The following is a 27927-nucleotide window of genomic DNA, read 5'->3' on the forward strand; positions in this document are numbered from 1 at the left end:
TTATTTCTTGGGATTTTTCTGGAAAGAAGAGTTGTGTCTTGTCCCCCGTTTGTTTACTTAATTCCATTATTTGTTCACATCAGGGTAGGGATTTGGATATTTATTTTGTTCTTTGGGGTATAATCCAGTACTCCTATTGTTTGTTTTGTTGCGGGGCTGGTTCCAGCTTTGGCCATGACATTGGCAAATGTCTTCCCTCTCCCAGGTTGAATCCTGTGTGCTTTTGACATGCCTCTGACTCTTTTTGTTTTTTCTTTCTTTCTTTCTTTCTTTCTTTCTTTCTTTCTTTCTTTCTTTCTTTCTTTCTTTCTTTCTCTCTTTCTGAACACTTCCTCCATTTCATTTTGAAGTCTATTTCTGTAGAGCATTCTGTGTTTGGAAAACACCCCATGCTTCAAAGCTCTAGTCCAGAAGGAAGTGGACAGGTCTGCAGGTCCTGGGCAGCCCGACCTGGCGAGGCAGCCGCCTGCCTCACGCCGGGGCCGGGGGGCTAGGGGCTAAGGGCCGGCCCGAGGAGCTGCGTTCAAGTGTGGAGATGGCGCTGCAAAACTGATTTCCTTTGGGCCCTGCTGAGGCTCCTGGAAAAGGGGGCACAGGAGAGGTGAGCACATGACCGGGGGACATGGCGGACAAACTTAGCTCTGCCCGTCTGAGGGCACCGTTGGCCTGGGACAGCCATTTCCTCCTTCTTTCTCTTTCATGAGAAACAGAAGCTGCATGAGTAGGTGTGACTGCTTTCCTGTCCACCCGGCCCCCCGCCGCCATTGCAATACAGGAATGTCCTTTTCAAAAGGTTCGCTTTCTTTCCTTTCCCTCCTGGCTCTCAGAGCTCCGTCTCCTCCATCCGAGGCCCCGGGCTCTCTGAGGGGCCCTGCACACTGTGTTTGGCTCAGTGGGGGCAGCAGACGTGAGCATCTCACATGGAAGTGTCACCTCACTCACCACGAACACGACGTGTGTCAGTGGAAATCAGAGAGAAGTTACAGATAACAGGCTCACAGTCAAGCACTGGGAGCACTGCCCTTGTCTTTATAAACAGAACATCAGAAAATCTACCCTGTGTCTGTACGGAGGGGTTAAAAGGATCTGAGATGAGAATTGAAAGGTGTTCATTAAACTATAAAGCACCCAACTCATAATCCAGTAACTGACTTTGGATGATGGCCTATCTGACATCTATTTCACAGGGTGCTGTCACATGATTTAGTAGATGAGCACGTAAGGTAGCATGTAACAGTGTGTCACTTCACCCATACACACCATCCCATACATGACTAATGTGCTCATAAGACTGGACTGTGAGCGCGGGAAGGTCAAGGTGACTCAGTGCTGTACCAAACCCGAGGAAATGAATGCTGGCTTTCTCTGTACCCCAGGCACTAACACTGCATCAGATCCCTGGTTTATATATTCATCATAGCTTAGTTCCCCGTGGTGGATGCCAGTGAGCGACCCATAAACATAAGAGATTTAAAAAATATATATGCTCATTGGTATGAAGACTAAAATTAGGTTGTGGAGTTCAGTGATGAAATCATGTACATAGTTCCATCGCTTGATTTAAATATTAAAATAAGAAAAGACAAGAAAGCTGTTCAAGCAATGAGTACATCGTGGTTCTCAGAAGCGGCTGCCTCTTGCCTTCCACACAGGAGATGCCTGGGTACATGGGGGCATTTGGGTTCTCAAGATCCTGGAGGAAGGACTCTGGCAATCGATGGACAGAGCCAGTGGTGCCTTTAACATAAACCTAGTTCCACATAATTGAGGAAGACCATCTGCCCCGAATTCCGCCAGTTTCTCCTGCTGAGAATGACAATGTCCATGGAGCTCATGGGAGAATGATGAATGGCTGGAGTAATTAGCAAGACTGATGTCTTATCCTTCGGAACATATTCAATTACACTGAACATTTATGTTCTATCCCATCTCTGCTTCTCCGAGGAGGTCTGCCACCCTTCCTAGTGAACATCAAGCCTAATTAAAGATCCCAAGCAGATAATGAAATTACTCAGTGACTAAACTATAATTAGCTTTCTGCGAGTGAAAAAAAATGAGTTTAGCATCCTTGCTTCATTCTATTGAATCTCTTTCTTTCCTGAATTGAACATTAAGATCAAGAGTCTGAGAACTCATTGGCTGAAATGCCATGATTCACAGCCCCCTCTATTTGGGTTTTTTCCTTCCTTTGTTTTTTTATTTAAATTCAAGTTAGTTAACATACATTGCAGACTTAACTTTGGTAGTAGAATCCAAGGATTCATCTCTTACATAAGACAGCCAGTGCTCAGCCCGAAAAGTGCCCTCCTTAATGCACATCCCTCATTTAACCCCTCCAGCAACCCTCAGTTTTTCTCTGTATTTAAGAGTCTCTTATGGTCTATTTGTTAATGACGAAAAGCAATTCCTTTTTTGATTGCCGCTTGGGAGAATTAGGATTAAATAAACCTATTGTGGAAAATAAGGGTTGGGCTAGGAAAGGGAACCACTTGCAGATTTTTCGATGTCAGACCTGACAGGCTCCCTGGAAACCCAGCCCCTCCAGTCTTCTACGTTGGCTTCTTGTTAGTACTTGACGTGGGCTCAGCCAAGCCTGCGCTCAACCATGTACGGCGATTTTAAGATGCTTAGAAAAAGAAATCAAGAGACCGTAATGGTGCCAACATTGATTGTACTTTTAATTTTCTTCTTTCTATTCCGAGAGCTGGCTCATGTTCATTGGGTTCCTGGTGACGAGGTTTTGCTTATGAAGCAGTTTGGACAAATGTAATTATAAAATGTGAAGATTGAGGAAAAGAGACACCATGATACAGTGAGGCCAGGTTTTACTCTTTCCGTGTCTCCTCCGCTCTCTGGCGTGTAAGTGTCCAACGTGGATTTGCGAAGGGAAGGGAAGTCATGACAGGAAAAGAAACAGGGAAACCTTACAAGTAAATGCTTTTTTTCTTCTATATTAATGGAAATAAGCTTGAAAAAAATTCTGTAACTTCCTTTCTGCCAGTTATCTGCCACAGTCCCTTGTACAAGTCAGCTTACTTTCAGGAACTTTAACTCAATTTGGTATAAATAACAAAGCCAGCAGCCATAATAATGGCGGACACCTGTAGGTACTGCCTATAGGCCAGACATTGTATTGTTTTACCGATCAGAACTGGTAAGATAGACACAATCGCTGCTCTCATTTCACAGATAATGATGCAGAGCTACAGAGAGGGTAAGTGACCACGGAGGGCTGCGTTCATTTAGTAACTGTGTGGTCAGCCTAAGGACACAGAAATGAATCACGTACATCCCTGCCCTCCAGGAGCTTACAGTTTACTGGCCTGAAACAGATAAACCGTGCGTGGGCGACAAAGTTGTACATACATTGCCACCATCTGTAGGCAATACAAATGATAAACTTGAAAAGACAGATTCCTAGGGAAATCATTGCAACAGCTACAGCAGGTGTTAATTCTTGTAGTGTATAAAGATTATATTAGATCTAAATGAGATAGGCATGGAAACATTCTCTGGGAGCTGCCCAACAGAGGGGTGGGGGGCATGTATGAGGGGTTATAATTCCTGTTCTGACTTTGCCGCATGAACATTGACAATAGCCTGTACATTTATTTTCTTTCTTAAGCAAAAGCAAGGCATGCTTCACAAGCTGCCTGTAAATGCAGTTTTTGACTCCGCAGTTTGTTTAAAAATAAATGCAAAACATCACTGATTATATCATAAAATGCATTTCTTACAAACTAACATTGCCTAAAAGAAAAGGAAGATTTTCACAATAATCTCTAAGAAGGAAGAAAGAAAATCACCCAAAGCGATCAATATAGTATGTCTAGGGGAAAACAGAATGCAGATAATTAATTTTTTTAATGTTTTATTTATTTCTGAGAGAGAGAGAGAGAGAGAGAGAGACAGCATGAGCAGGGGAGGGTCAGAGAGAGAGGGAGATACAGAATCTGAAACAGGCTCTGAGCTAGCTGTCAGGACAGAGCCTGATGCGGGGCTTGAACCCATGAACCGTGAGATCATGACCTGAGCTAAAGTCGGATGCTTAACCAACTGAGCCACCTAGGCGCCCCAGAATGCAGGTAATTACACCTGTGTGTACTCAGTGATTTTCCCCAGGAAGCTGGATCTTCTTGGTTAGTACTCTAGGCTCTAAAGTCTGGCTCTGGTAGATGACGTTTGTGAACATTGGTGGCTGAATTTCTTCATTATAAAATGACATTCAGAGACGGGATTTTTATTTTATTTTATTTTTTTACAATAATAACATACAAATAGCAGGTGGATAGAACCCTTGGGTCTTCTTGCAATAGGTACTGAAGTTGTGTCATGGTGCATGGCACAGAGTAACGAATCAATAAATGTTTGGTAAGTGATTTAATGAGTTCATAGATGAATAGATATAATATTAAACACAAGAATGACCAGAGTCTCAAGGTCAGGTTGAACTTTGTCCTACGTTTCTTGGACTCTGTGACTGAAGCCATTCTTCTTAGAAATGTGTCTATAGAGGCGCCTGGGTGGCTCAGTTGGTTAAGTGTCCGACTTCGGCTCAGGTCATGATCTCACAGTTCACGGGTTCGAGTCCAGCGTTGGGCTCTGTGCTGACAGCTCAGAGCCTGGAGCCTGCTTTGGATTCTATGAGTCCCTCTTTCTCTGTCCCTTGCCCCTCCCCACTCATGCTCTGTCTCTCTCTCTCAAAAATAAATAAATATTAAAAAGGAAATGCATCTACAGTGGAAACTGGCAGGTGGACCCCCACTCGTGCCTTCAGTTCCACTGAAGGACTTGGGTTTGCATTCCAGTTGGCCAAAGGCTAGAGGCCTTTTCTTCTGGTCACACTTCCATAGGGAGCACACCGCTTCGGCCGAGATAGCATGTGGGGTGGCCGGCCGGATGGGGTGGTAGGTGAAGCGAAGAGTCCCCCGAGCCTCCCCTTGGGTGGCAGTTGTCAAAGGGAGATTCAGAATGCTCCAGACTTGCCTCTATTGTGACATTTGTTTTTCCCCCATCACATTGTACTCATGGGGGCGGTCAGACCTCCCAAGTCATTCCATGATTCTTGTCAAGGAAAAGATCTTCAGGAACTGAGGCTGGAGCTAAAGGAGTTTAGAAAATCTTTGTTTGTCTCACGTTTAATTTTCATGGTTAGAAAACAATTAAGTTCATGGTATCTGTTCCGTGTTAACCCTGGATTCCCTGTCCATGTCTAGAGAAGCACACATTTTTCCATTGCTTAGAGTTATAGGAATCTTAGCAGGCCCTCAGGAAGCCCAGTGGGAGAGAGTAAGAAATCAGTCAGGCCAGGCCAGTCAGGAGATAAGAATTATTGATTGACCTTCTAGGTAATGAGGAAGGGACAGATCTGCATAACCCACAAATCTCACTGCCTTGGCTCTCCACCACAGACCTTTTACTGGAAACACTGATAAGCCACGACGTGGATTGAGTGGAGTTATACCTTTTCCCCCTTTACAGATCATCAGATGCTGGCCAGTGAATGTTTTAAGAAGACAGGAAGCTGATGGGAGAAAGACAAAGGCCTGAGTAACTCCTAGAGTGGGTAACAGGCCACAGCATGAAGGGCCATGAGTCAGGTGTGCATGGAACCATGTAGGCGGGTGACCAGCCTGCAGACACACTGCCAGTGTGTTTGCGTATTTTGTTAATTAGGCTCACATCTGCATCACATGCTAGAAAAGAGTGCATGTTGTGTTGGTATACAGACTTCACTTGGAATTAACCCAGTGATTGTGGGTCTGGAATGTGTACTGCTTTTCTGTTGTTGGGTGCTGAGATAGAATTACTCATTCTTGGAAACCTCATGGTCAAGATGCAAATTAGTATATCTTTCTCTGGCCCCAGGTCCACGTCCTTTGAACCTGGCGATTTGTGCAGAACACATTGGCAATTTCAAGACCCTTTACGCTGTGTCTGTCGGTTCCCCACAGACTTATCTCCTGACCTCCCCCCTCTTCGTCTTCTCTTCAATCCCCATGAACATACCAACTCCACTGCACCTAACTTGCTAGTGTAATGCACTCGATCCCCGAAAATATGTGGTTCTGATTTCACATTTTGGTGCCTGACTCCTTTTTCGGAAGCTGTATAATGTACAGAAGAAGCCCTGGGGCCAGATAGGAGGAAGGAGATTAGTTTAGGATAATAGGGAAAGGCACCAGCTCATTCCCTCTAATGCTTTTGAATGAACATTCTTCCCCAGGAGGGTTCATTGGTGGCACATGCATTAACGTTGATGTGCCTCTTGCTTATGGCCTCTGTGGTATATCGGAGCTCTCTCTGAAATACAGGGTGGGGCCACATCCACTTAAAGAGCAGAGTCCTTAACTTGGGGACTTGAATCCCAAGATTGGGTCTTGAGTCTCCACAGCACATCCATGTGTTTCTTGAATTAGTAGAAGAGGAGGATTCTCTGCAAAAATCAAGTGATGTTGGCCATTCCTTTGCCAAGGTTAACCTGCCTCTTCCAGTTGATTGGGAATCACTGCTCTTGCTCAGGTCCCTAACAAGTGAATGCAAGGGTAGTCAACACGAATAACAAGCTCAAGACCCCTCTTTGCAGGACTTAGGGTTTCTAGGGGCCAGGATATGTATGCGGGCAAGCTGGGCTTCTTTTGGGGACAGCAGGGTGACACAGTGGGATTATTATTACTGTAAAGGGGCCCTGCTTTTCGGTTTACACATGACCTCATAATGTGTTGTAAATTGTCCCACATTCAGAAGAGACCATAGTCCCAAACCAGTGAAATTAGCTGTCAGTGAAGCTGATTGACACAAGCCGTGGTCCAGATGTGTAAGAGTTGATGCTCCACAGGCATAGGCACTGTGCCTGTTTGGATCTCAGTGCCATTTTACCCCAGGGAGAGTTGCCCGTCCTTAGATGGAATTTTCCAAACTTGCTTTCTTTAAATCACTGACTTTTATTATTTGCTTCCAACATATATCCCCTCCCATTGGGCAGTGGGTCTTCCGGGACCATGAGCCCATGAGAGGCCGTCTTAGGTACACCATGTAGGAAATTAAAGCACTCCTGCTAATGCAAAGTCAACTAATTACATTTTAAAATTCATCTAAATCACAGCCAAGTGCGTGCCTCATCTAAATAGGAGGGATATGACCCTACACTAGATGAGATGATTGATATCACAGATGGAAAGGATGTAAGACAGTGGTGACCAGGATGGAGGACATATGGAAATACAAAATAAAAAGCTGGGTTTTGTGCAGAATGAAAGACAGGCTCTGGATGGGGCATCCACGGCCTTCAGAAATGAGGATCGGTCTGTGGGTCCAATCTGAGCTTCCACAGCTTGGCTGCCCCTCATCATCCTGGGCCCTCCCCCACTTACAGATGATGTTCCTACTTCTACACTTCCTTCTCATGGGTCTTCTACTTGAAAATGCTCCTCACTGTGTCCACGTGTCCAGCTCCCTCCATTCTTCAAGGCCAACGAACACCAATTCCTTCCTTCTTCCCTCCTCCCTCCATCCTCCAGACAGGCAGCAAACTTGGCACCACCCTCAGCACCCACATGCAACGAATTCACACAATAGGTCATCACCAAGTGTGCACTGTGTGTGGGCACTTTCCCAAGCACTGGAGAAACATCACTGAAAGAAGGAAACAAATCCCTGCTCTCAAGGAGCTTCCATTCCTCCAATCCTGGTAAAATATCTTCTTTGTTTCTCTTAGGGCATTTTGTCCCCCTGTTGAAGTAATTACAGTCTATTGAGAATAAATAAAGACTTTGAGAATAATCCAGCTTTCTGTCACCACCACCGGCGCCTATTGTGGTTGTGTTGCTTATTGTGGGTGCCCAACTGCTGGTTATTTGAATTGAATGAATGCCTTTGCAAATCTGTTTTAATTTTTACTTTCTTTTTGAGAATTTATGTATTTATTTGCAGAATGTGGGGGAGGGGAAGAGAGAGAAGGAGACAGAGAATCTGAAGCAGGCTCTGTGCTGTGAGCCCACAGGTCCACGGGGAGCTTGATCTCATGAACCATGAGATCACGACCTAAGAGTCAGATGCTTAACTGATGGAGCTACCCAGGTGCCCCAAGAATCTGTTTTAAAATGCTTCACGTGCAGTGTTCAGCAAGGAGAAAAACAGGGAGAATCTTCCAATGTCCAGGTATTTAAGACATGAGTTGAAAACATAAAATATCCTGGTCATTCAAAAAACAAACAAAAAAGAGTGGTCCTTAGCATTCATTGGAGAGTGCCGCTTCCCAGTCTGGAGACACACCAGGTGAACCAAGACAGACGAGCCGGGAGATGGGAGAGCATCTGTGCGTGAGGTCTGCAGCCCATGGCCCCAGGGATCTTTCCCCAGCTGGCTCTGCTCCCAAACCACAGCCGGCTTGGCAGCGGGTAGGTGGTCTACAGCGTCTGCTCACTTCCTGCTGGTCTGTGGTCCTTCAACAGACCTCCTCCCATTTTGCCAGAAGACACAGTGCTTTCCAGAAGTCAGCTGAAAACAGCTGTAGGTAGGTGGCGTGCAGCTAGCAGGGGGTGGGCAGTCTGCATCTTTGGTAGATTCCGCGTGGTGTCAGAGAGTCCGGGGACCAGCACTCGGCAGCTTTGACGCTTGAAAACGCCAATCCCGAACTCCTGTTTTTTGTTTTTTTTTAAGTGCATTAAGTTCCAAATTTAACACATTGCTAAGTGCTATCTTGGGAGGCTCCACATTGGCTTTTCTTCTTTTTTTACTGAGAATTCCTTGTTGTCAACTAATGGGAATGGCCAACAGGCTTCATTTTTTGTAGCATTTAGCTACTAAAAATACGCTCTGTGTAAAGTGCGTTATTGCCATACGCCTGTAAGTCACTCAGAGGAGATAAACTGTGTCCCCACTAGTTAAATCTCTGCAACAGTGGTCCCCACTCTTGGCTCAGGATTCCTGTACACTTTTAAAAATGATTGAAGGGGCACATGAGGGGCTCAGTCAGTTAAGCGTCTGACTTTGGCTCAGGTCATGATCTCGTAGTTCGTGAGTTCGAGCCCCACATTGGGCTCTGTGCTGACAGCTCAGCTTCGGATTCCGTATCTTCCTCTCTTTCTGCCCCTCCCCCACTCGTGCTCTCTCTCTCCTCTCTCAAAAATAAGTAAATATATAAAAAATGATTGAAGATGCTAAGAAGCCATTGTTTACATGGGTTATATCTACTGACATTTACTGAATTAGAAAGAAAAACAGATTTTCTTGAAACACTTAGTTATGAATTCATTTTAAAATAACGGTAACAAACTCATTATGCGTTACTGTAGAGAACACATTTCTATGAAAAATAACTGTATTTCCCAAAATATATTTAGTGAGAAGAGCAGCATTGTTCTATATTTTTGCAAATCTCTTTAATGTCTGGCTTAACAGAAGACAGCTGCGTTCTCGTATCTGCTCCTGTGTTCAGTCCACTGTGATATCCCATGTCCTGCAGCCTCTGGAGAATATCATTGCATTCCGGAGAGAGGCTCCGAATGGAAAAGGTAGATAACATCTTACTGTGTTATGACAACAGCGTGGACCAGCAGATTGCCTGGAAGGGTCTTAGGAGCCCATGAGGTTACTGGAACACGCTTTGAGAACTACTGACCTATCGTGCTTAGTCTGGTACCTCACAATGTGCTAGGTGGTGGCGGGGGGAGGGTACAGCAGTGAATGTAGTGGACATATTCTCTGCTCACACACTGTTATAGGCTGAATTGTGCCCCGCCCCCCACATTCATTTATTAGAGTCCTAACCCTGGGAACCTCAGAATGTGACCTTATTCAGAGAGCCGGTCATCACCGTGGTTTTCAAGTAAAGACGAAGTCCTCAGGGTGGCCCTTATCCAATACGGCCAGTGTTCTCATAAAAAGGGGAAACTTGTCCCAGACATGGACAGGCGTATACTCCGTGAAGCCACGGGGTGAAGATGGCCATCTGCAAGCCAAGGAGCAAGGCCGGGAGCAGATCCCTCCCTCGCCGCCCTGGGGAGGAAACAGCCCTGCTAACCCTTTGATTTTGAACGTTCAGCCTCCAAAGGCTGTGAGAGTATAAGTCACTGTTGTTTAAGCCACCCAGTCTGTGGCACTTTTATTTTCTAATGTTTATTTATTTTTGAGAGACAGATGAGCAGGGAAGAAGCAGAGAGAGAGGGATACACAGAATCTGAAGTAGGTTTCAGGCTCTGAGCTGTCAGCACAGAGCCTGATGTGGGGCTCAAACTCACAGACCTCAAGATCATGACCTGAACTGAAGTCCAAAGCTTAACTGACTAACTGAGCCCCCCATGTCCCCCCTGTGGTGTTTTTTTTTTTTTTTTTGCAGCCTTAGGAAAACCAATACACAGACTATGTATGGAATTTTGATATTGGATGCAAATTCCATAGCAAGAGGGGAGTCGCCCTTTATCAATGAGGTTGCATGCTCCACCGATAAAGCTTTGAGAATGTAGGGTTCTCCGTAGGCAAGCTCAGTAGAAGCGGTTCTGAATGTCTCTGTCCTAAATCAAATTTATCCCTGTGTTTAAAGAGGAAATAGCTAGTCATCGGAATCCCTTCTCTGTCTCTGAAGCTTTCACTGTGGCTTAGGTGAGCAGAAAGAGCTCACTGTCTAAAGCTATTAAAATCTGCAGCCCTCACACCCTCAGCCCCCGGTGAGCCATGACTTGAGGGCCAGGGAAGTCTTTGGTGCTGTTGCTCATTTTTTTAACATTTTTTAAGCATTTATTTATTTTTGAGAGACAGAGCATGAGCTGGGGAAGGGCAGAGATAGCGGGAGACACAGAATCTGAAACAGGCTCCAGGCTCTGAGCTGTCGGCACAGAATCCAACACAGAGCTCGAACCCATGAACTGTGAGATCATGACCTGAGCCGGACGCTTAATTGACCAAGCCACCCAGGCACCCCTTTGTTGTTCATTTTACTTGCCAGTGGTTGGTTTCCCTGAGGGCTGCCCTTTTTAGGAGGTGGCCAAGATGGGTGGGGAAAGCCTCAAGGAGATATTTCTTAAATGTGCACAATCGCCCAAAAGCGGTCACGGCCAGGTTCAGGCTCTCTGAATGAGAAGCAGGTATCCTGAGTTCCCAAAGCTTCTGTATATGATGATTAGTGAAGTTCCTATTGTATAGGTAACAAATGGTGGCTATAATGTTTTATTAGGTGTGGCTTTTGTAGTACCCACGGCATACATAATACATGCATTCAGGTCACATTTAGCTTGGAAAATAATAAAACTTAAAAGAGAGAAAGAACGTTCCTAGCAGAACCCAGAAAAATAATAGTGCCTCCCAGGAAGGAGGGCATCTAGTGGGATTGGTTCCCCTTCGCTCCCAAGAGACCAGGTCCTACCCACAGCTCTGCCCAGCCTCAGCCTTACCTGCGTCCCCTCCTCAGCCAGGACTCGCGGCCTCGCTCCTTCTTGTCCAGTGACAGCACTTCCTCCCTGGCTGCTCCTGACCCCAGTGTCCCACCTCAAACCGGGATGCCCCCTCTCACCTTGGCTTTGCTGCCTCAGTGGTCCGGGAGGCTCATTCCCAGGGGCCCATGGGATGGCTCTCTCATCTCGTCTCCCCCTTGAGAAGCTCGCTGACTCCTCTACATTAAAAACAGCAGTCTGCCCCTCTCCTCCTGGCCTTCCTCACTCGGATCTGCCTTTTCCTTCTTTTCAGACCCCTTACCGCATTTTACCCCAACCTCCTTGTGCATGCAGTCCGCCTTAGCAGTCTTGTGTGTGGGGATTCAGACTCCACAGCTCTGGGACAGGATGATTCGGTGTCTATAACAGGGTCCCCAGGGAGGCTGATGTTGCTGATCCCAGCATCGGCCTTTGAAAAGCAGGGTTCTAGTTCACTCCACAAATGATGTACTTATTTATTTTGAATTTTAAAGGTTGTCTGTGGCCTGCACTTGGGTGGGTAAAAGAGAGAAGGTGGAAGTGTAGATTTGAAGGTGCTACCAACAGCTCATTGCCCAGGAGGGCAATGTCTGTCCTCACTGCAAGGTTTGAGGAACCAGTGGGAGAAGAGAATGCATTCAGCAGTTAACGGTATTTAACTGGGTGTGGCTGTTTTTGTCACCCCCACCTGCTGACACGCAGATGCTCTTTTTCCTTGGAAGTAAAGATGAAGGGTGGCGACATGAACGAGAGTGAAAATCGAGTGGATAGTAGTGAGCCCCGCGTGCGAGGATGGGTCCTGTGGGAGCGTGTCGTGATTGTGATAGTTCTGCACCAGCACGGGTAACGGTCCAGCCTCGGATGTCAGTGCCGTGGGAGCCTGTCTTCCCCTCTTGCCGGAACGGAACTTTAGAGGGGGGACTGTCTGCTTGGTATGGGATCAGGAGTTCGTGGCTCAGGGAGGAGCAGGGGCCAACGTGGCTTTGTGACTTCCAGTTACATGGCTCTGGATACCTCGTTTTAATTTTTAAGTTAATTTAAGGTGCACCTGTGCTTGCAGTCGCGATCCGCGAGATCTACCCAGTTGGAAGGCAGGGAAGGCGATCATCTTTGGGTCTAGGTCAGATGCCCTTTCTAAGTAGACAGAGCAGCAGGTGATGCACACAAAGGCTCGTTATGCAAAATGAGTGGAGGAGTCATATAAAACCCCACCCCTGCGAAAGGAGCTCACTCTGCACGGGCACCAGGGCTGGGCAAGCAGGTGCCCACGTCTCCCCCATCCATCAGGTGTCTTAGTCTTCAGCACGGGCCTGGGCCACAGGGCACACAACTCTGAGGCCTGGGGTCTTCCTCTTTTGCATGGAAAAGACGGGCACCCATGGACCTCAGTGGACCTGCTTTCTCCATGAGGATTCTGTGCAGTCAGTAACGAGGTTCCAAATAAGGAGCCAGCCCAAAACCCAAAGTTTAGACCCTTGCACAGAGCTCATTAAAATCTTCAGGCCACCTGCTGTTCCAGAAATTAGACTGGCTTGGGTATGAATGACCTACAGATTTTTAAAGAGCGATGCTGACTTGCAGTGTAGACCGATTTACAGAGGGGTGCAGGGTGGACTCCAAGAGAGCCCTGTTGGATATGATCTACGTATGTGTGGTTTGGAATTGGAATATTACAACGAATAACTCAAATGTGTTAGGTTTTGAGATCAGCGCTCCCAGAGTTGTAAAAATCAAGTCTCGTTGGCGGCCAGCTTGTTGGTGCGTTAAAAGTGTTCCGACCACGGGGTGCCTCTGGTGCCCACACTACATCACGGGAGAAGAGTGAGCTCAGCCCAGAGCACGAACAAAGGTTAAGATACCCTGGCTACTTGGGCTCCTGCCTGTGCAGAAATCAGAGCAGATTTATGTACTGGAAAATCTCTGCAGAGCACAGGCTTAGCCTCCCGGCCCCGGGGAGGGAGGCGTCATTACTCACAGAGCCGAAGCAGGAGTTTGGCAGGGATGAGACCCACACAGTGGGGGAGCACTTGGCTCTTTCCACAGTGGGAGTCGGTGTCTAAGAAGGAGAAAGTGTCCGCGTTCGGGTCTGCTGTATACGGTATGCAGTCTGTGCCAACAGTTATTTGGGGATGGGGGGTGGGGAGGGAAGGAAGGAGGACTCTGGACCTTGTGAGTAGTGGGGACTTCATACATGCACTCAACTTTCTCACCCGATCGTCCTGGCTTCTGTAAGACTTTGGTTAATAGAACTGTACTTTATTATTAGTGGTGTGATTGATGTGCCAAAGAGCCCTAGAGTTTCCATGCGGCAGATTGGGTCTCCACCACACCTGAAGGCGTGAGATGAGTTCCCAAGGTCTTGCCTACCTTCTCATGGTGAGCAAGGAAGATGTTCTTGGGACACAGGGAATTAAAATCTGGGAGGGCGGGCTGCATGGACAGAGCCTATAGCTCACCTCTAACTTGAACTTATAAAAACTTTTTGGCAACTGCACAGGTGGGAGATTAGATACACCTAGGGGAGACCTCCAACCCTCCCCCCCCCACATCTGCTCAGAGACAGAGAAAGCGGCCACAGATAGAGAGGGCGGAGCTTGCAATTTGGCCGTGGAAGGAACAGAATGTCACTGGTTGAGTAAAATAGATTTTATTTGGGTGCAAGAAGGGACCTTAGGAAATGTCAGAAGAGCAGACCCTCATTTCAGAGCTGAGGAGTGGTGGCCCTCATGGTTGGGCCTCACCAAGTGGCAGCACCAAGTGGGTGGCTACATCTGGCACCGGGACCCTGCGTTCTTGCTGCTCTGTTAGACCCCCATGTGTCAAATCTGCTCTCATACATTTGGGAGGAACTGCATCAATTTTATTTTTGTTTGCTTGTTTATTGAATTTTTATTTTAGAGAAAGAGTGGAGGGGGGAGGGACAAAGGGAGAGAGGGGGGAGGATCTTAAGCACACTCCGCACTAACCCTCATGACCTGAGCCGAAATCCAGAGTCAGCTGCACAACTGACCGAGCCCCCCCAGGCACCCCATCAATTTTGTTTTGAATGTGAGGCTGCTCTCGTGCTCCTTTTAGAGAGAGGCTTGGATTGGAAGTTTGCAGGCACGAGATAGAAGCCTGATGGGAATGAGCTGAGCCAGCCACAGCAGCCCTGTGGGTGGGGGCCGGGACATCTGCTGTTCCTATCTTGTGCTTGCCAGCATTTTCCATTGTGCCAGAACTTTCTCATGAATAGAATTCTTGGAATTTTATCGAAAACAATGAATCCATGTGTCAGAGATTCACGGAGGAGACACATCCCAGATGTGCACCAGTGTATTTTTAGCGTACACATGTGGGTTCTGCAAAGGCCAGGCAGAGGGCTGCCTGTATTTCATGGAGCTTCCCAAAGATGAGAGGTACGAGGTACCATCTCTCCCTTGGTGTTCAGAAAAAGACCATTCCAGCAGGGGAAAAATGCGAAAGACTCTGTCACCCTGTGGGCCTGGTTCTGTTCTGAGGATCCTCTCTGCCTCTTGAAACCTGAATCATGTGCATTCCAGGCTGGACGAGTAAGCTGCAAAAATCAGGATAGCAGACTCCCATAAGTTTCTTAGCACAGCTGCTGTAGAAACACATCCTTGGACAAGTTTATTAAAAACTCATGAGGTGTTAGGGAAAGTTAAAATAAAACCTATCAGGGATCCCACATCCCAGGAGAGAAGACCTTTTTGGGAGTTTGAGGAATATCAATTGTGTGCCATGGACTATTTCATGAAAAGAAATATGGATTACTTTATAAGAACATGGTATCTCCATCCATCCATCCATCCATCCATCCATCCATCCATCCATTTATCTACCCACTCACCCACCCATGCATTTATCTCTTCATCCATCTACCCATTCATTCATTTACTCATCATATAAAGAGTTGCCAACAGCATGCCAAGGAATGTACCAGAAGTTGAGGCTACAGTTTTGACCAGAGAATCTAGATCCCTCCCCACACGAGGCTTATGTTTAATTGCTATCAAACAAACTAATACAGAACTACAAATGAAAACTCCACAATAACTGATCAGAGACCAAAAAGGTTAAGTAACATGAGGTTAACATAACTAATGCCCTCTTAACCATCAAAGAAGAGGTGTTAGCTTATGCTCTCCCCCTGTTACAAAAAGACACATGACTTTCAGGAGTAGTTTTTACAAAGAGAAGTAACTAATGGCACCCAAGAGACTTTATATTTCTTCTGGCATCTGGCTTGTTAGCACGACAAGACTAGGAACGGGTAATCCAAACCACTGCTTGAACCACGTGGAGCATTTGGGTCAGTCTCGTCAGTTTTCTGTAATGTGATCATCATTGAAATATAATAGGAAAGTTTATAAAACGTTTTACATATGCCAGCTCCTTGGGTCCAGTTAACATCCCTGGTTGGAAGGTGGGCAGCCGGATTCAACGCCGTCTGTACAGTTGAAAAACTTGAGATTTCAACAAGGGTAAGGCAGCTCTACTTGAACTTGCTGATGCGAGGATACAGTATATCTGGATCACATGGGATGTTGTTGTCGAGGGGACTCTATTTATTGGCGGGGCTGGGGACCAGAATCTGCGTCTCTAACAAGCTCTCAGTGGGCTCCTTGTAGGACTTGGAGCAGGAAGCAGCTCCTGAAGTTCTTGAGGTAGCAGAGAGGACGGGGTTGGAATCCAGCTTCACACTTGCATCTTCGGAGCCCAGGTCCGGGGCTGCTCGGCTCCACCCTGTTGTTTCCTACACTGTGGTGCATCGCCACGTTTATCCTAAATGTGGTTATAGAACCTGAAAAGAAAGAATCTTTTCATCTCCAAGGAATTACTGAAAAATAAAACTAGATAAAAATAAGATGAAGGCTTTGGATGAATATTCTCTGAGGGTTAGGTGACAGCAGTGATTAGAACAACAAAGAAGAATATTGCACACCAGCCCCCCACGCAGACTCAGGGGGCGCAGGCTGGTCTACGGGGGCGGTGATGGTAATCTTTGCATTCCCTCCCGACCTAAAACGTATAAACAGGATGCTTCCACACATGTTTTTACACTTTTAGTTCATCTCTAAAGAAGGAAAGAAGCCTATGGGAAAAAGTACATTTCTTTGTAGGAGAACAAAGAAGCTATTAACATCGCGTACACATTGTTCCTTTTTTTTTTGTTCTTTCTTAACCGTTTTATTGAGCTTGGTGCACACACAAAAAGCCAAGCATATTTAATGTATACAACTTAATGAGTCTGAGAAGAGTATCCAGCAGTACAATCCGGGCCATACACACACCCATCACCCCAAAAGTTTCTTTCCTCCCTCTTTATTTGTTTTTGTGATAAGAACGCTTAACGTAAGATGCACCCTCTTTGCAGACATTAAAGTCGATGGCATACCTCTGCTGTGTGGTGGGTCTCTAGGTCATGCTCCTGCACATCTGAGACCACGCGCCCTTCACCCTTCCATTGCTGGGAGAAACAGTCTCCTTTAGTTCTTTCCGATGTTTCCAAGGGCACCCTGCGCAGCCCTGGGCAAGGAGACGGAAGTCGTTTTGAAATGATGTGTGCTGCGTGTTTAATTCCTCAAGGTTCATGGAAATCGAGTTTCCATCGTGTGAGACATAACTATTCCTTCTTTGAAATTTTTCTGCGAAGCTCTAGCCTTCCATAGTATTTCTAGGATTTCTGCTCCGCAATGAAGCCTTCTCTGTTGCTTTGGAGATTTTATTTTCCGAGAAGCCTTATTTGATTTGTATGTTCCAGGCTCCATAGAGTTAGTTCTTGGTTTATGCTTCCACAGATTTAAGGCAAGACCCTGCAGTCATGGGCTCCTTGAGGGTGACTACAGACATATTGTCAGGGACAGTTAGCCTCTGGATTCCTGATCATTGGCTGCAAAATCCATTGATCTCACAAGCATGAGTCCCTAATTGTGATAGCATAGAAGTTTTGGACCCCACTTATTGCATTACAATGGAAGTGTAATATAATTTCATGACTTAAAAGGTTTTTGTAAATTTTTATTTATTTTTGAGAGAGAGAGACAGAGTGCGAGCAGAGGAGGGGCAGAGAGAGAGGGAGACACAGAATCTGAAGCAGGTTCCAGACTCTGGGCTGTCAGCACAGAGCCCCATGGGGGGCTCAAACCCATGAACCATGATATCACGACCTGAGCTGAAGTCAGATGCTCAATGAACTGAGCCACCCAGGTGCCCTGATTTCATGCCTGTAGTGCTTAGTATGAACATCAGCAAACATGTGATGTTAAGAAGCTCTTTTGATGCTAGTAACAAATGCATAAATGATCCCACCCTGAAAATGCTTATATTTTAATAAATATGGGAGCTGAGAGAGACATATCTGAGCAAAGAGAATTCCCGGAGCACCCAGACCTGCCCAGAGCCAAGGAGACAGCCAGTGAGTTCGGGGCATGGAAATTCTACAGGAGGTCCTGAGGGGGCCGTCTCTAGCTCAGCGTTTTCTTTCTTTCTTTCTTTTTTTAAATGTTTTATTTATTTCTAGGAGAGAGAGAGAGACAGCGTGAGCAGGGGAGGGTCAGAGAGAGAGGGAGTCACAGACTCTGAAACAGGCTCCAGGCTCTGAGCTGGCAGTCAGCACAGAGCCTGACGCAGAGCTCGAACCCACGAACCGTGAGATCATGACCTAAGCAAAAGTCGGACGCTTAACCAACTAAGCCACCCAGGCGCCCCTAGCTCAGTGTTTTCTGAAGGGATATGCTGAATAGAAGCAAACACCTTCCAGATGAGAAAGGAAGGAATGGAGAAGGACAGAGAAAGGAGAGAGTTCAGGTTCTTTGTGTCATCAAGGCAACATCTGCCCGGTGAGTCTATGAGAGATGAGGAATATGTGAAAGTCCTCTCAAGGGCTCTATGAATAAAGATAATGATGGATGGTTGGATGCATAGATGGGTGGATAGATTGTAGACAGATAGGTGGGTGTGTATCTGTGTGTGTTGGCATGTATACACACATCTGAATGTATCTCCCCATCTCCACCCCAGTCCTGTGTCTCGAGCTGGTATTGCCCGTTGCCAGCTTGTCTGATGCTGAAACAAGACCATATTGGAGAAATACGCTCTTTCAATGGACTTCATTTGCCTACGTGCACTTTTCCTTTGAGGTTAATCCAAGATTTTTTATATTTCTTGAAGGACGAAAATAGCAATGTGTTAAATGAGAAAAACGTGACACAGAGCTAGATGCCACATTTAATATGTGATTTTAATGTTTCCCACACTGAAGAGTTAAAAAGAATATCAAGAAAAGGCAATGGTGATTCACCCCCCAGCTTGACAAGTCATCTGTAACTTAATGTTTGGCTTTTTTGTGTGTCATAATGAAAAGAGACACTGGTCAGATGAAGTTTCTTATGACCTGAGATGTTGACTCTGTCTGGATGCAGAAGCATACACGTTCAGAATAAGACCTCCTGAGCAATTGGTGTGTGGTTGTTGGGTGAATTGTGGTGGGGGTGGGGGTGGTGGAGGCCTCCCGTAGGCGCATTGCTGCTTTTTTCTCTCCCAAATTTTAGCAGGAGGTGACTTTCCAGAAACATCTATGGTCTGGGATCTGCCTTGAAGAGGAGCTATAAACAGTTGGGCTTGAGACAACCTAATAAATCGTTTTCCGATACCATTAGGTCTGCAGACACCCATATAAGGCCATCACGTGGTATGGGTTGTAGCATATTTATAAATGGGGTTCCTGGCTGCACTATTCTTCCTGTGTATTATTCACTAAGAGAAGTCAGGCATCCACCCGGAATGAATGTGTCCCAATATATGGCCATCAGTTGGAGTCTGAATAATCTGATTAACCAAAGCAAACAACAGCTTTGTTGGTTATATTAGAAATACCGAAATGGGGGCACCTGGGGGGTTCAGTCAGTTAAACGTCCGATTTCAGCTCAGGTCATGATCTCCCAGTTCTCCAGTCCAAGCCCCACGTCAGGCTCTGTGCTGACAGCTCAGAACCTGGAACCTGCTTCAGAGTCTGTGTCTCCCTCTCTCTCTGCCCCTTTCCCACTCATGCCCTGTCTCTCTCTCTCAAAAATAAATAAGCATTAACAACAACACAAAAGAAATACTGAAATGCATGTGGGGCCTGTTGCTACGTAGCTTTTCAGCTCATGGGAGAGCCTATTGTACTTAGAGGGTTCCTTTCCTCTCCTGATGCTTTAATTCCACCCTAAATCCTGGGATTCTGGGCATTTATTTCTTCACCCTCTCCCACCGAGTCCCTCTACAGCCTCCCTCTCTCTAGGTAGTCCCATCTCTTGCTGTGATAAAAGCTCTACTCTGTCCGTGGCCATGACAAGACTGAGTCCATTAGCCCAACCTTCCTTCCTTCTCGCAACATCCAGGCAGTGGTGAGGGTGCAGCCTTGAGGAGGGATTCTTTCCGGATCCCCAGAACCTGGCTCTACCTGGTCCTCCTTATTCACGTCACTCTACTTCTCAGGCCTCGTTTCTCGTCCTGGGGCACGAATGGCAGTTGACCGTACGGGGCTCTGTCAGAACTGAATGACCCTATTTCATACATTTAAGATGCCACTCGTTATAAAACGAACCATTATTTCATCTGCCTCCAAGGGGGAAGACACACTGCCAATGAGCAAGCCAGTGGCATGCCGTTGAGTGGAAGGTGCATCCGTATTTTGGAGCAGGGAAAATGTGAAAAGTGCTGTGGTCAGTGGCACAGCATTTAAAAGGATGTGCATGCAAATTGCTTCATTCACAGGGCAACCTGGTTATTCTATGATGGATCAGCTCTGTGTGAATCCAGAGAAAGTGGCTAAAAGATACCTTACACATTGTAGGGTGTGGAATTATGAGATGGACCAGAGTCTGCAGGGCTATATGTGGGAGACATTGAAGGAGGAGCTGTGTACTGGGTTGTAATGGGCTGAGAACCCCAGTGGAAAAGCCTGGCTCCTGATTTCAGATGACACTGGCTTCCTGGAATGGACACTGTTGTGACAGCAAGAACTTCTTTAAGAATGTTCTCTGAGGCACAACCGCAATCATATTTAGCATGCTTGTTCCATTGACTTTTTCCACTTGTTTTTCCTAACTACTGGAGGCATGTGACCCTTGAGCAAGCTGGAGAGAGATGGGTTTGGGACTCAATTTCTATGGACACTGAGTTCTGGATGTTTCTCAAAGTTTTGAAAACCACATAAGGACTTGTCTCTGTGTCCCACTTGCTTCTGTTATAAAGGAGGGCTGATCATTCGGAGACTTGCTTCCATGTCCAACCCAGATTTCATGAAAATCTAAGTATTTTGGGTTCTCTGGATTAACAACTTAGTACTTTTAGCCATCGGGGGTCACAAAATTAGAGGCAAACAGGAGCCCAGACCCTTATTTTCTGATTCTTTTACTTGAAATATAGGAGCCTCTCAAAATATTCATCTGCTGTAGAAAGGAATTCATCTGTTTCAAGATCCCTGACATCTTTTGCGGAAAATGTCAGTGTGCTTACAAAGTGCATTCCACTTTTATTATTATCTTTTGAATGGAAACATTTGGATCCTTTCCCATACCCAAATCTAGTTACTTGAAAATAAATTGTGGGGTGCCCAGGTGGCTCCGTCAGTTAAGCATCCGACTTCAACTCAGGTCATGATCTCGCGGTCTGTGAGTTCAAGCCCTATGTCGGGCTCTGTGCAGAGCCTGGAGCTGCTTCAGAGTCTGTGTCTCCTTCTCTCTCTGCCCCTCCCCTCATCATGCTCTGTCTCTCTCTCAAAAATGAATAAACCTTAAAAAAAATTTTAAAGAAAATAAATCGAATTTTAGTTTCACACTATGAAATATCATTTGATTGAGAGCTCCCCAGTTTCTGCAACTATCAGTCATCTGTTCTCCCCTGACCAAGCTCTGAAAGAATGGTCTTTGTACGTTATTGATGCATTGGGTACGTTCCTATGAAATAATAAACACTGTAGTACTAACACAGCGCTATCTTTAATTTGGGGGCAATTTGCTTTGAATTTATGTGTGTCTCCTAAGTCCATAAAAAACGAGGTTGGTAGTGTGCCACTTGCCACATCGGAATATCCCAACTTTCCTGGAGCTACAGAGAAAACACCCCCACACACTAGCACACACCAATCTAAAGTTCAGGTCTTTTTATAGTAACATAGAGGCAGGCCTATTAAATTATTATGCCACGTTTCTGCCAGGTTTTGACTTTTTTTTTTGGGAGTTCTCTGTTATAAGGCAGCCAAAGCAGTTCCCAGGTCGTGCGGCCAGATGAAGGCTCTGAGAGCATAGCCTATGCATGTTACCTAAGGCATCTGCTGACACTTCAGGCAGGTAGGCAGGTAGGTAGGTGAGGTGGCCAGACGAAGAGAGCAGCCGGGACAGCGTCCGCTACAGCCAGAAGTCCCTTGCCAAGCTGGAGTTGAGGGTCTCATGTGTTCCTGGTTACGAGCCTGTGCTCAGAGCTCCGTTCTGGTTTTAATCCTGCGGGACGAGATCCTCTCCTGCTTTGAAGTCCCAGAGCTGCCAAGGGGGGAGAGGGGGTGATTCCTCTGCATCAGCGTCTGTCATTCCCACGGCGCTAAAGGGAGGATGTAGCTAAGGCAGCCGGATGGACAAAGAAGCACTTGCTGGCCCGGGGTGTCTCTTGCTTGTTTTCTTCTAACGAGCAGCAGTTACTTTTAGTGATTATCCTTGTTGAAGCGGGTCTCTGACAATCACCCTTGGGCTCCTTTTTACTCTCCTGTTGTTAAATGTGTGGGCAACTGTGTGTGTGAGAGAGAGAGAGACACACAGACAGACAGACAGACAGAGACAGAGAAAGACAGAGACAGGTAGAGAGATTGATTTTGTTTGTTTCCTCTTCCGGACCTGTGCTTAATGCTAAGGGCTTGGCAGTTTTGGGCTAGTTAGAATCACTTCGGGGCATGCTTTTTTATCGCTCCATCTTTCCAGAATGTGGCTTCGATTTCACCCTTCTTGAAATGTCTGTGGTGAATCTCCCTCACTTTTGGGCCTTTTCTCCTCTAGTGAACAAAAGCAACCTTTGATATTCTGAATCACGCCACCTTCCTCATTTTTTATGCAATGTGAACTTTGAGGGGAGTTTTAAGATATGAAGAAAAGATGTGTGTCTCCCTTATCTTTGGCTTTTGTAAGTTTTTTTTCCCCCTAAATCGATCTCAATTAACTTTGATTTCTTTCTTTAGAAAACCATGTGGTGCAATAAGGCTTTGCCAGATGTGAGAATGGGTTCCTGCCTCTCCAAACGCACATTGGAGCCTTGTCTTAGTTCTACTATTTCAGTCCACTTTTTAAAATCTTACGCTACGTTTATTTGGTCCCTGGAACTGTTTGCAGAACTACCCTACTTTATCTTGGAGGTATACTCATATTTTGACGTTGTGACTCTTTTTGTCGGGAAGATCATTTTTTCTTTTTCACTTGTAATTTAAAACCTAGCCTATCCCTCCTCCTTCACCTGTTTCTGCTGAGTTCTGATACAAATCACACATTTATTCGTGTTTCTCTTCACCGGGGAGCTGGCGCTAACCTCGCACAGTGCGTTATCCTATCTCTGAACTTGGTCTCGTCTGCGGGACCAGGCAGGAGACGGGGGCAGGCATCGGCCCCATTTCCTGTTCTGACCACATGAACCCTTTCTGTCCACGTGCTGCTATGGGAAGGGAGACTCAGTTTTGCAAAAATTATATAAGAAGCTATGATTTATGTCTTTTTAAAATAGCACAACACGCTAGATCCATGGTGCCGAGTTTACTCATAAGCTCGCATCTATGAATTTAGGATTATTAGATTCCTTTACTCCCCATGTGACCAGAAGAGAGAGCCATGTAACTCAGGTCCCCCTAACATCTCCTTGGCCCAGAGCTTCAGAGCAGCTGCCTTGTATTGCTGCTGTTGTTGATGTGTTTGATTTTGCTGTGGATTCAAGATGCCGATGCCTTACGTTTTTTTGTTTTGTTTTGTTTTTGCTTTTGTTTTTGTTTTTTGGTTCCTTCCTTGTGTCTGATTGTGGCTGCCTGGTGGGCACAAGCTGTCCTTTCGTATGTTTTGTGTTACTTTTCCACCGCCAGTTGACTCTTGCCTCAAGCGGCACAAACTGCACAAACTGTGATTTTAGGGATTTTTAAGAAGAGAGGGTGGGGGGGTGTATACATGCACAGGCACCTGGCTGCCATTCTGATGGCCAGAGCACTGAGTTTGTTGCTGGTGGTTCTTCCTACTCACTGATTTATAGCGCAGTGTTGTCGGGCAATGAATTCATGTGCTTATGAGGTTAGTCCTCCAGTGGCCGAGCGGAGTTTGGAGGGGTGCTTTGTGAAATTACAACGTTTTCTCTAATAATCCTGATACTTCTGTGAGGAGAGAGGTCTATATCTTCAAAAGGCTGCCTCATAAATCTCTGTTACTAACAGGGAGCATCCTTATTTACTGAGTATCAACTCGAAGAAGAAGGGAGTGCTAATGTAAACAGTATCCCAAACTCAGAAATGTAAGAAAGGCATCGTTGTAGGCTGAGGGGAGTGGATAGTAAAACATAAATCCGATCTATCCCTAATTCCACAGCTCCCTTCAAGGTGAGTTCTGGACTTTTCTGTATCTCAGAGTCTCTCCTTTGGAGATAAACATTTTGGACTAAAGTCTCTACTGCCCCCCACCCACCCTGTTACCAAAATTTCCATTAAAAAAAAATGTTTCATCTTCCTTCCTTCCTTCCATTCTTTTTCTTTCTTTCTTTCTTTCTTTCTTTCTTTCTTTCTTTTCTTCCTTTCTTTCTTTTTCTTTCTTTTCTTTCTTTCTTTTTCTTTCTTTCTTTCTTTCTTTTTCTTTCTTTCTTTCTTTCTTTCTTTCTCTTTTTCTTTCTTTCTTTCTTTCTTTCTTTCTTTCTTTCTTTCTTTCTTTCTTTCTTTCTTTCTTTCCTTCCTTCCTTCCTTCCTTCCTTCCTTCCTTCCTTCTTTCTTTCTTTCTTTCGAGAGATACGAGAGAGAGCACATGGGGAGAGCGGCAGGAACAGAGTGGGAAACAAAGGATCCAAAGTCGGTTCTGCACTGACAGCAGCGAGCCCGATGTGGGGCTCGAGCTCACAAACCATGAAATTGTGACCTAAGCTGAAGTTGGATGTTTAACCGACTGAGCCACCCAGGCGACCCTGAAATTTTCATTTTTTTCTTTAAAAAAATTTATGACCCAAACAGCGTTTGCTTCTCATCAGTTGATAGCAATAACTGTGGATGCCCAAGGACTGAAATAAAAATGAGCTATCACTTGGGTTTCTTGTGTCTGTTAGAGAAACCAAAATTGGATTGTCCCATAGCTCCTTCCATGGCATGGTGTATCTATCATTCAAGCCATTGAAATTTCCAGATCTAATCTGCCATTGCCGATCTGCTGAATAGAATACACGTGTGGCCATAGGTCAACCACTTGTTTGACTTAGAGCCCCACAAAAATGACCCAACAGTGATGAATATTTTCTATTTCTTTGCACCAAATCACACAAAGGACAAAAGATATTAATAGAATGTAAGGGAGAAAAAGAACTCATCAGTGATCCCAGATATTTTAAACATCCTGGTATTTGGAGGCATCTGGATAATTCAGAGATTTTTTTCTTTCTTTTTTTTTCTGGTTCATTTATCATCCAGATGTTCGCCATCATGGAAGCACTACTTGAAACTCTATTTCAGCTAATAAGTTCGAAGTGGAAAAATCCGTACCTTTGTCCGTTCATCCTTCGGTGCCCCACTTCCCCTTACTCTTATTCTAAGTGCCTCCTCTTGAAAATCTCCTGGGAATGTGGCAATTTCACCAGATGCTTAGGTGTTCTCCACCACATTTCTTTTTTTAATCTCCATGACCATTCTGTACCCTGTCTGCTTGAATTATAGATTGCATTTGTCAAATAATGACACATGCAATTGGATGTCTTCTAAGACCTTTGAAATTCAACTTCCTTGAGTTGAGATTAAAGTGGGTATTATCTGCACTGCGGCAGTTAAGCCGGGGAGGCTAGGAGACCCACAGGAAAGTTTTCCTGGGCTAGCCGGTTCCAACTGTTACAGCCTGGACGGAAGAAAACCTTACTTCTTTCCTCTCAAAGATAGACATGGATGCCACAAAAAACACCTAAAACGTGGTCCCAGTTAGCGATGACTCTCAAGCTGGCAACTCTTTGAGGCATGACTGTCCTTCGGCGTGTCCTGAACGTGTGTTTCTTTGGGCATTCAGGAAGCGCTATCGGTCGTGAGCGAGGACCAGTCATTGTTTGAGTGTGCCTACGGGACGCCACACCTAACCAAGACGGACATGACCGCGTCCTCCTCTGGCGACTATGGACAGACATCCAAGATGAGCCCCCGCGTCCCTCAGCAGGACTGGCTATCTCAACCTCCGGCCAGGGTCACCATCAAGATGGAGTGTAACCCAAACCAGGTGAACGGCTCAAGGTAAGGACGCTCCTGCCCCCTTTTCTCCCTGACTTCAGATTTTTCCTGTCCCTGGAAAAGGCAGATGTGTTGGGCTTGTCCAAGGATTGCTGCAGCAAGGAAGACCATTGAGTAGTAACGTCAGGCAGGGCTGAGAAAATGTGCTCTCCAGTGGTTTGCGTGAAGGAGAGAGGTTGTAAAACCGGTAGTATATTTACCAAGAAGTCTCTTTGAAGATGTGGTGCTCAGTTCTATTTCCCAGGCATGAGAGCTCTGTGGGAGGGGGGCCGTGGCCACATATGGCAGAATTCGTCTCTGAGGTTTTCATTGCCTGGAAAATAATGCCCTCTTATGTTCTGATGGAGGGAGAGTGTCAGCTAGTGGTCAGTCAGCACTGCATCTGTCCAGGCCATATGACTTGGCTAAAGGGTCTAGTTCAAATGCCTTCCGCCACCGCCTTCTTAGTGCTCGCCATTTCTTCTTGCCTTTCCTTGCACTTAAAACCAAGCTCCAACAGCACGCTGGATGTCTTGACTTTCCTGACTTTGTCACGATGATGCTGCTGTCACACAGGATGTATTATCGAGTGCGGGACAGGGTACCTGACACTCCAAAGCGTTTCATCAGATGCAGTTTTGAAAAGTAAACTTGATGTCAATTGCGACGTAAGACCCCATATATATTCCGAAAGAACATAAACTCTCAGGACGAAGGATAATTTCTTTTAGATGTAATAATCTGACATAGAGACCTACGAACAGCTCACGTTTCCTGCTTCTTTGTGAGGTACAAAGCTCTTTTATACCCAGCGAGCTATGAATCCCCCAAATAGCCTCGTGAGGAATGCTTGTCCCTGCTTGATGGATGAGGAAAGTAAGGCTCTGGCGTCTTCTGGCTAACTTCAGATCACGGCTTAGAGCGATTGGATTCAAACCAAGGGTGTCTGACTCCACCACCCGGTGCATTTTCCACTCTGTTGCACCTACCAGGGGCCCCTTTTTTGCTTCACATATATTTTAATGCTAAATGCGCCTTTTATAATTGTCATGTTTTATAAGCCCTGGAAACCATTGCGTCAACCTCTAGTTGATGAAAGTGCCAAGTCACGGTGCTTTAGAGGGAATGTCCGCGGGGAGGCTGACATTCCAGACAGGGAGACGGGAGATGTAAGAGTTTTCCTCGGCTCCGAAAAGTCCGTCCACTCGGTGCACCTAGCTTCTTCTGGAAGATGGGAATGATGGCTCTGATGTTGAATCTTGCTACAGTGCTGGTCTTTTAGGTGGAATTCAAGGCAAAGTAGGCCCGGCAAGGCAGTCATTTCTAGACACCCATGAGGACAAAGGGACCTCAGTAGAAAATGAAATTGAAAATGCAGTCCAGGATAGCGGAGTCCTGGCCCGGCCAGTTGACAGTTACATGTAACTATTTCACAGGTAAACCTTTCCCTCTGATAGAACATTTCCACTCCTCGTGCTGTGAGCACGGAGTACTTAACACCCCTTCCAAGGCTAGTTTCTTTTCTGCAAGGAATACATCAGCACATGCATGTGTGCATCTGTGTGTTAGAGGAAAGTTGTGTGAGAGAGACACTGTGTATGGGAGAGAGAGAGAGAAAGAGAGCGAAGGAGAGAGAGAACGCTTCGGGCAAAGGGCACTGAGATGATTACCAGTCAGCGTCAGTAGAGTGAGCCATGCCCTGGCCCGTATTTCCCGGGCCTGGCCCGCCACCAGCTCTGGGGATTGCCGGGCTGGACTGAGCAGCCTCAGGAGACCAAGCGGGGAGGTGAGGATGGCGCTGGAGAAACAGAACCTTCCCTTATTCTCGCTGGGCTATTCCTGAATCTAACAAAATATGCAAACAGAAGAAGCCTGCCGTCTTGCAGGAGAAGTGGACACCATTTCCCTTGGGGCGGCCCGGGCTTCTTCTCCGCGGCCAGCGTCCGCTCCCCGCCTGGCTGGGGCCATGGCCAGCCTTCCCGGCTCGAGGAGGTCCCCACAGGGATCTGGGACAGGAACGCTGAGGGGCAGAGTCCCCAAGGATGGGGCTCCCAGGAATCTTCTTCCACATTC

At 46.1% G+C, this 27927-nt stretch overlaps 1 protein-coding gene across 1 annotated transcript in view; it reads left to right on the plus strand.

Moving 5' to 3' along the window:
- Positions 1–27927, plus strand: part of ERG (ETS transcription factor ERG) — a 110767-nt gene that overhangs the window by 23779 nt on the left and 59061 nt on the right. The window contains exon 2 of the mRNA XM_077765441.1: positions 25661–25878. Coding sequence (XP_077621567.1) covers positions 25661–25878 — 218 coding nt within the window. The remainder of the gene's footprint in view (positions 1–25660; positions 25879–27927) is intronic.

This window comes from Crocuta crocuta, unplaced genomic scaffold, assembly GCF_008692635.1.
Source record: "Crocuta crocuta isolate KB4526 unplaced genomic scaffold, BGI_CrCroc_1.0 scaffold84, whole genome shotgun sequence".
In the NCBI taxonomy this organism is placed as follows: domain Eukaryota; kingdom Metazoa; phylum Chordata; class Mammalia; order Carnivora; family Hyaenidae; genus Crocuta; species Crocuta crocuta.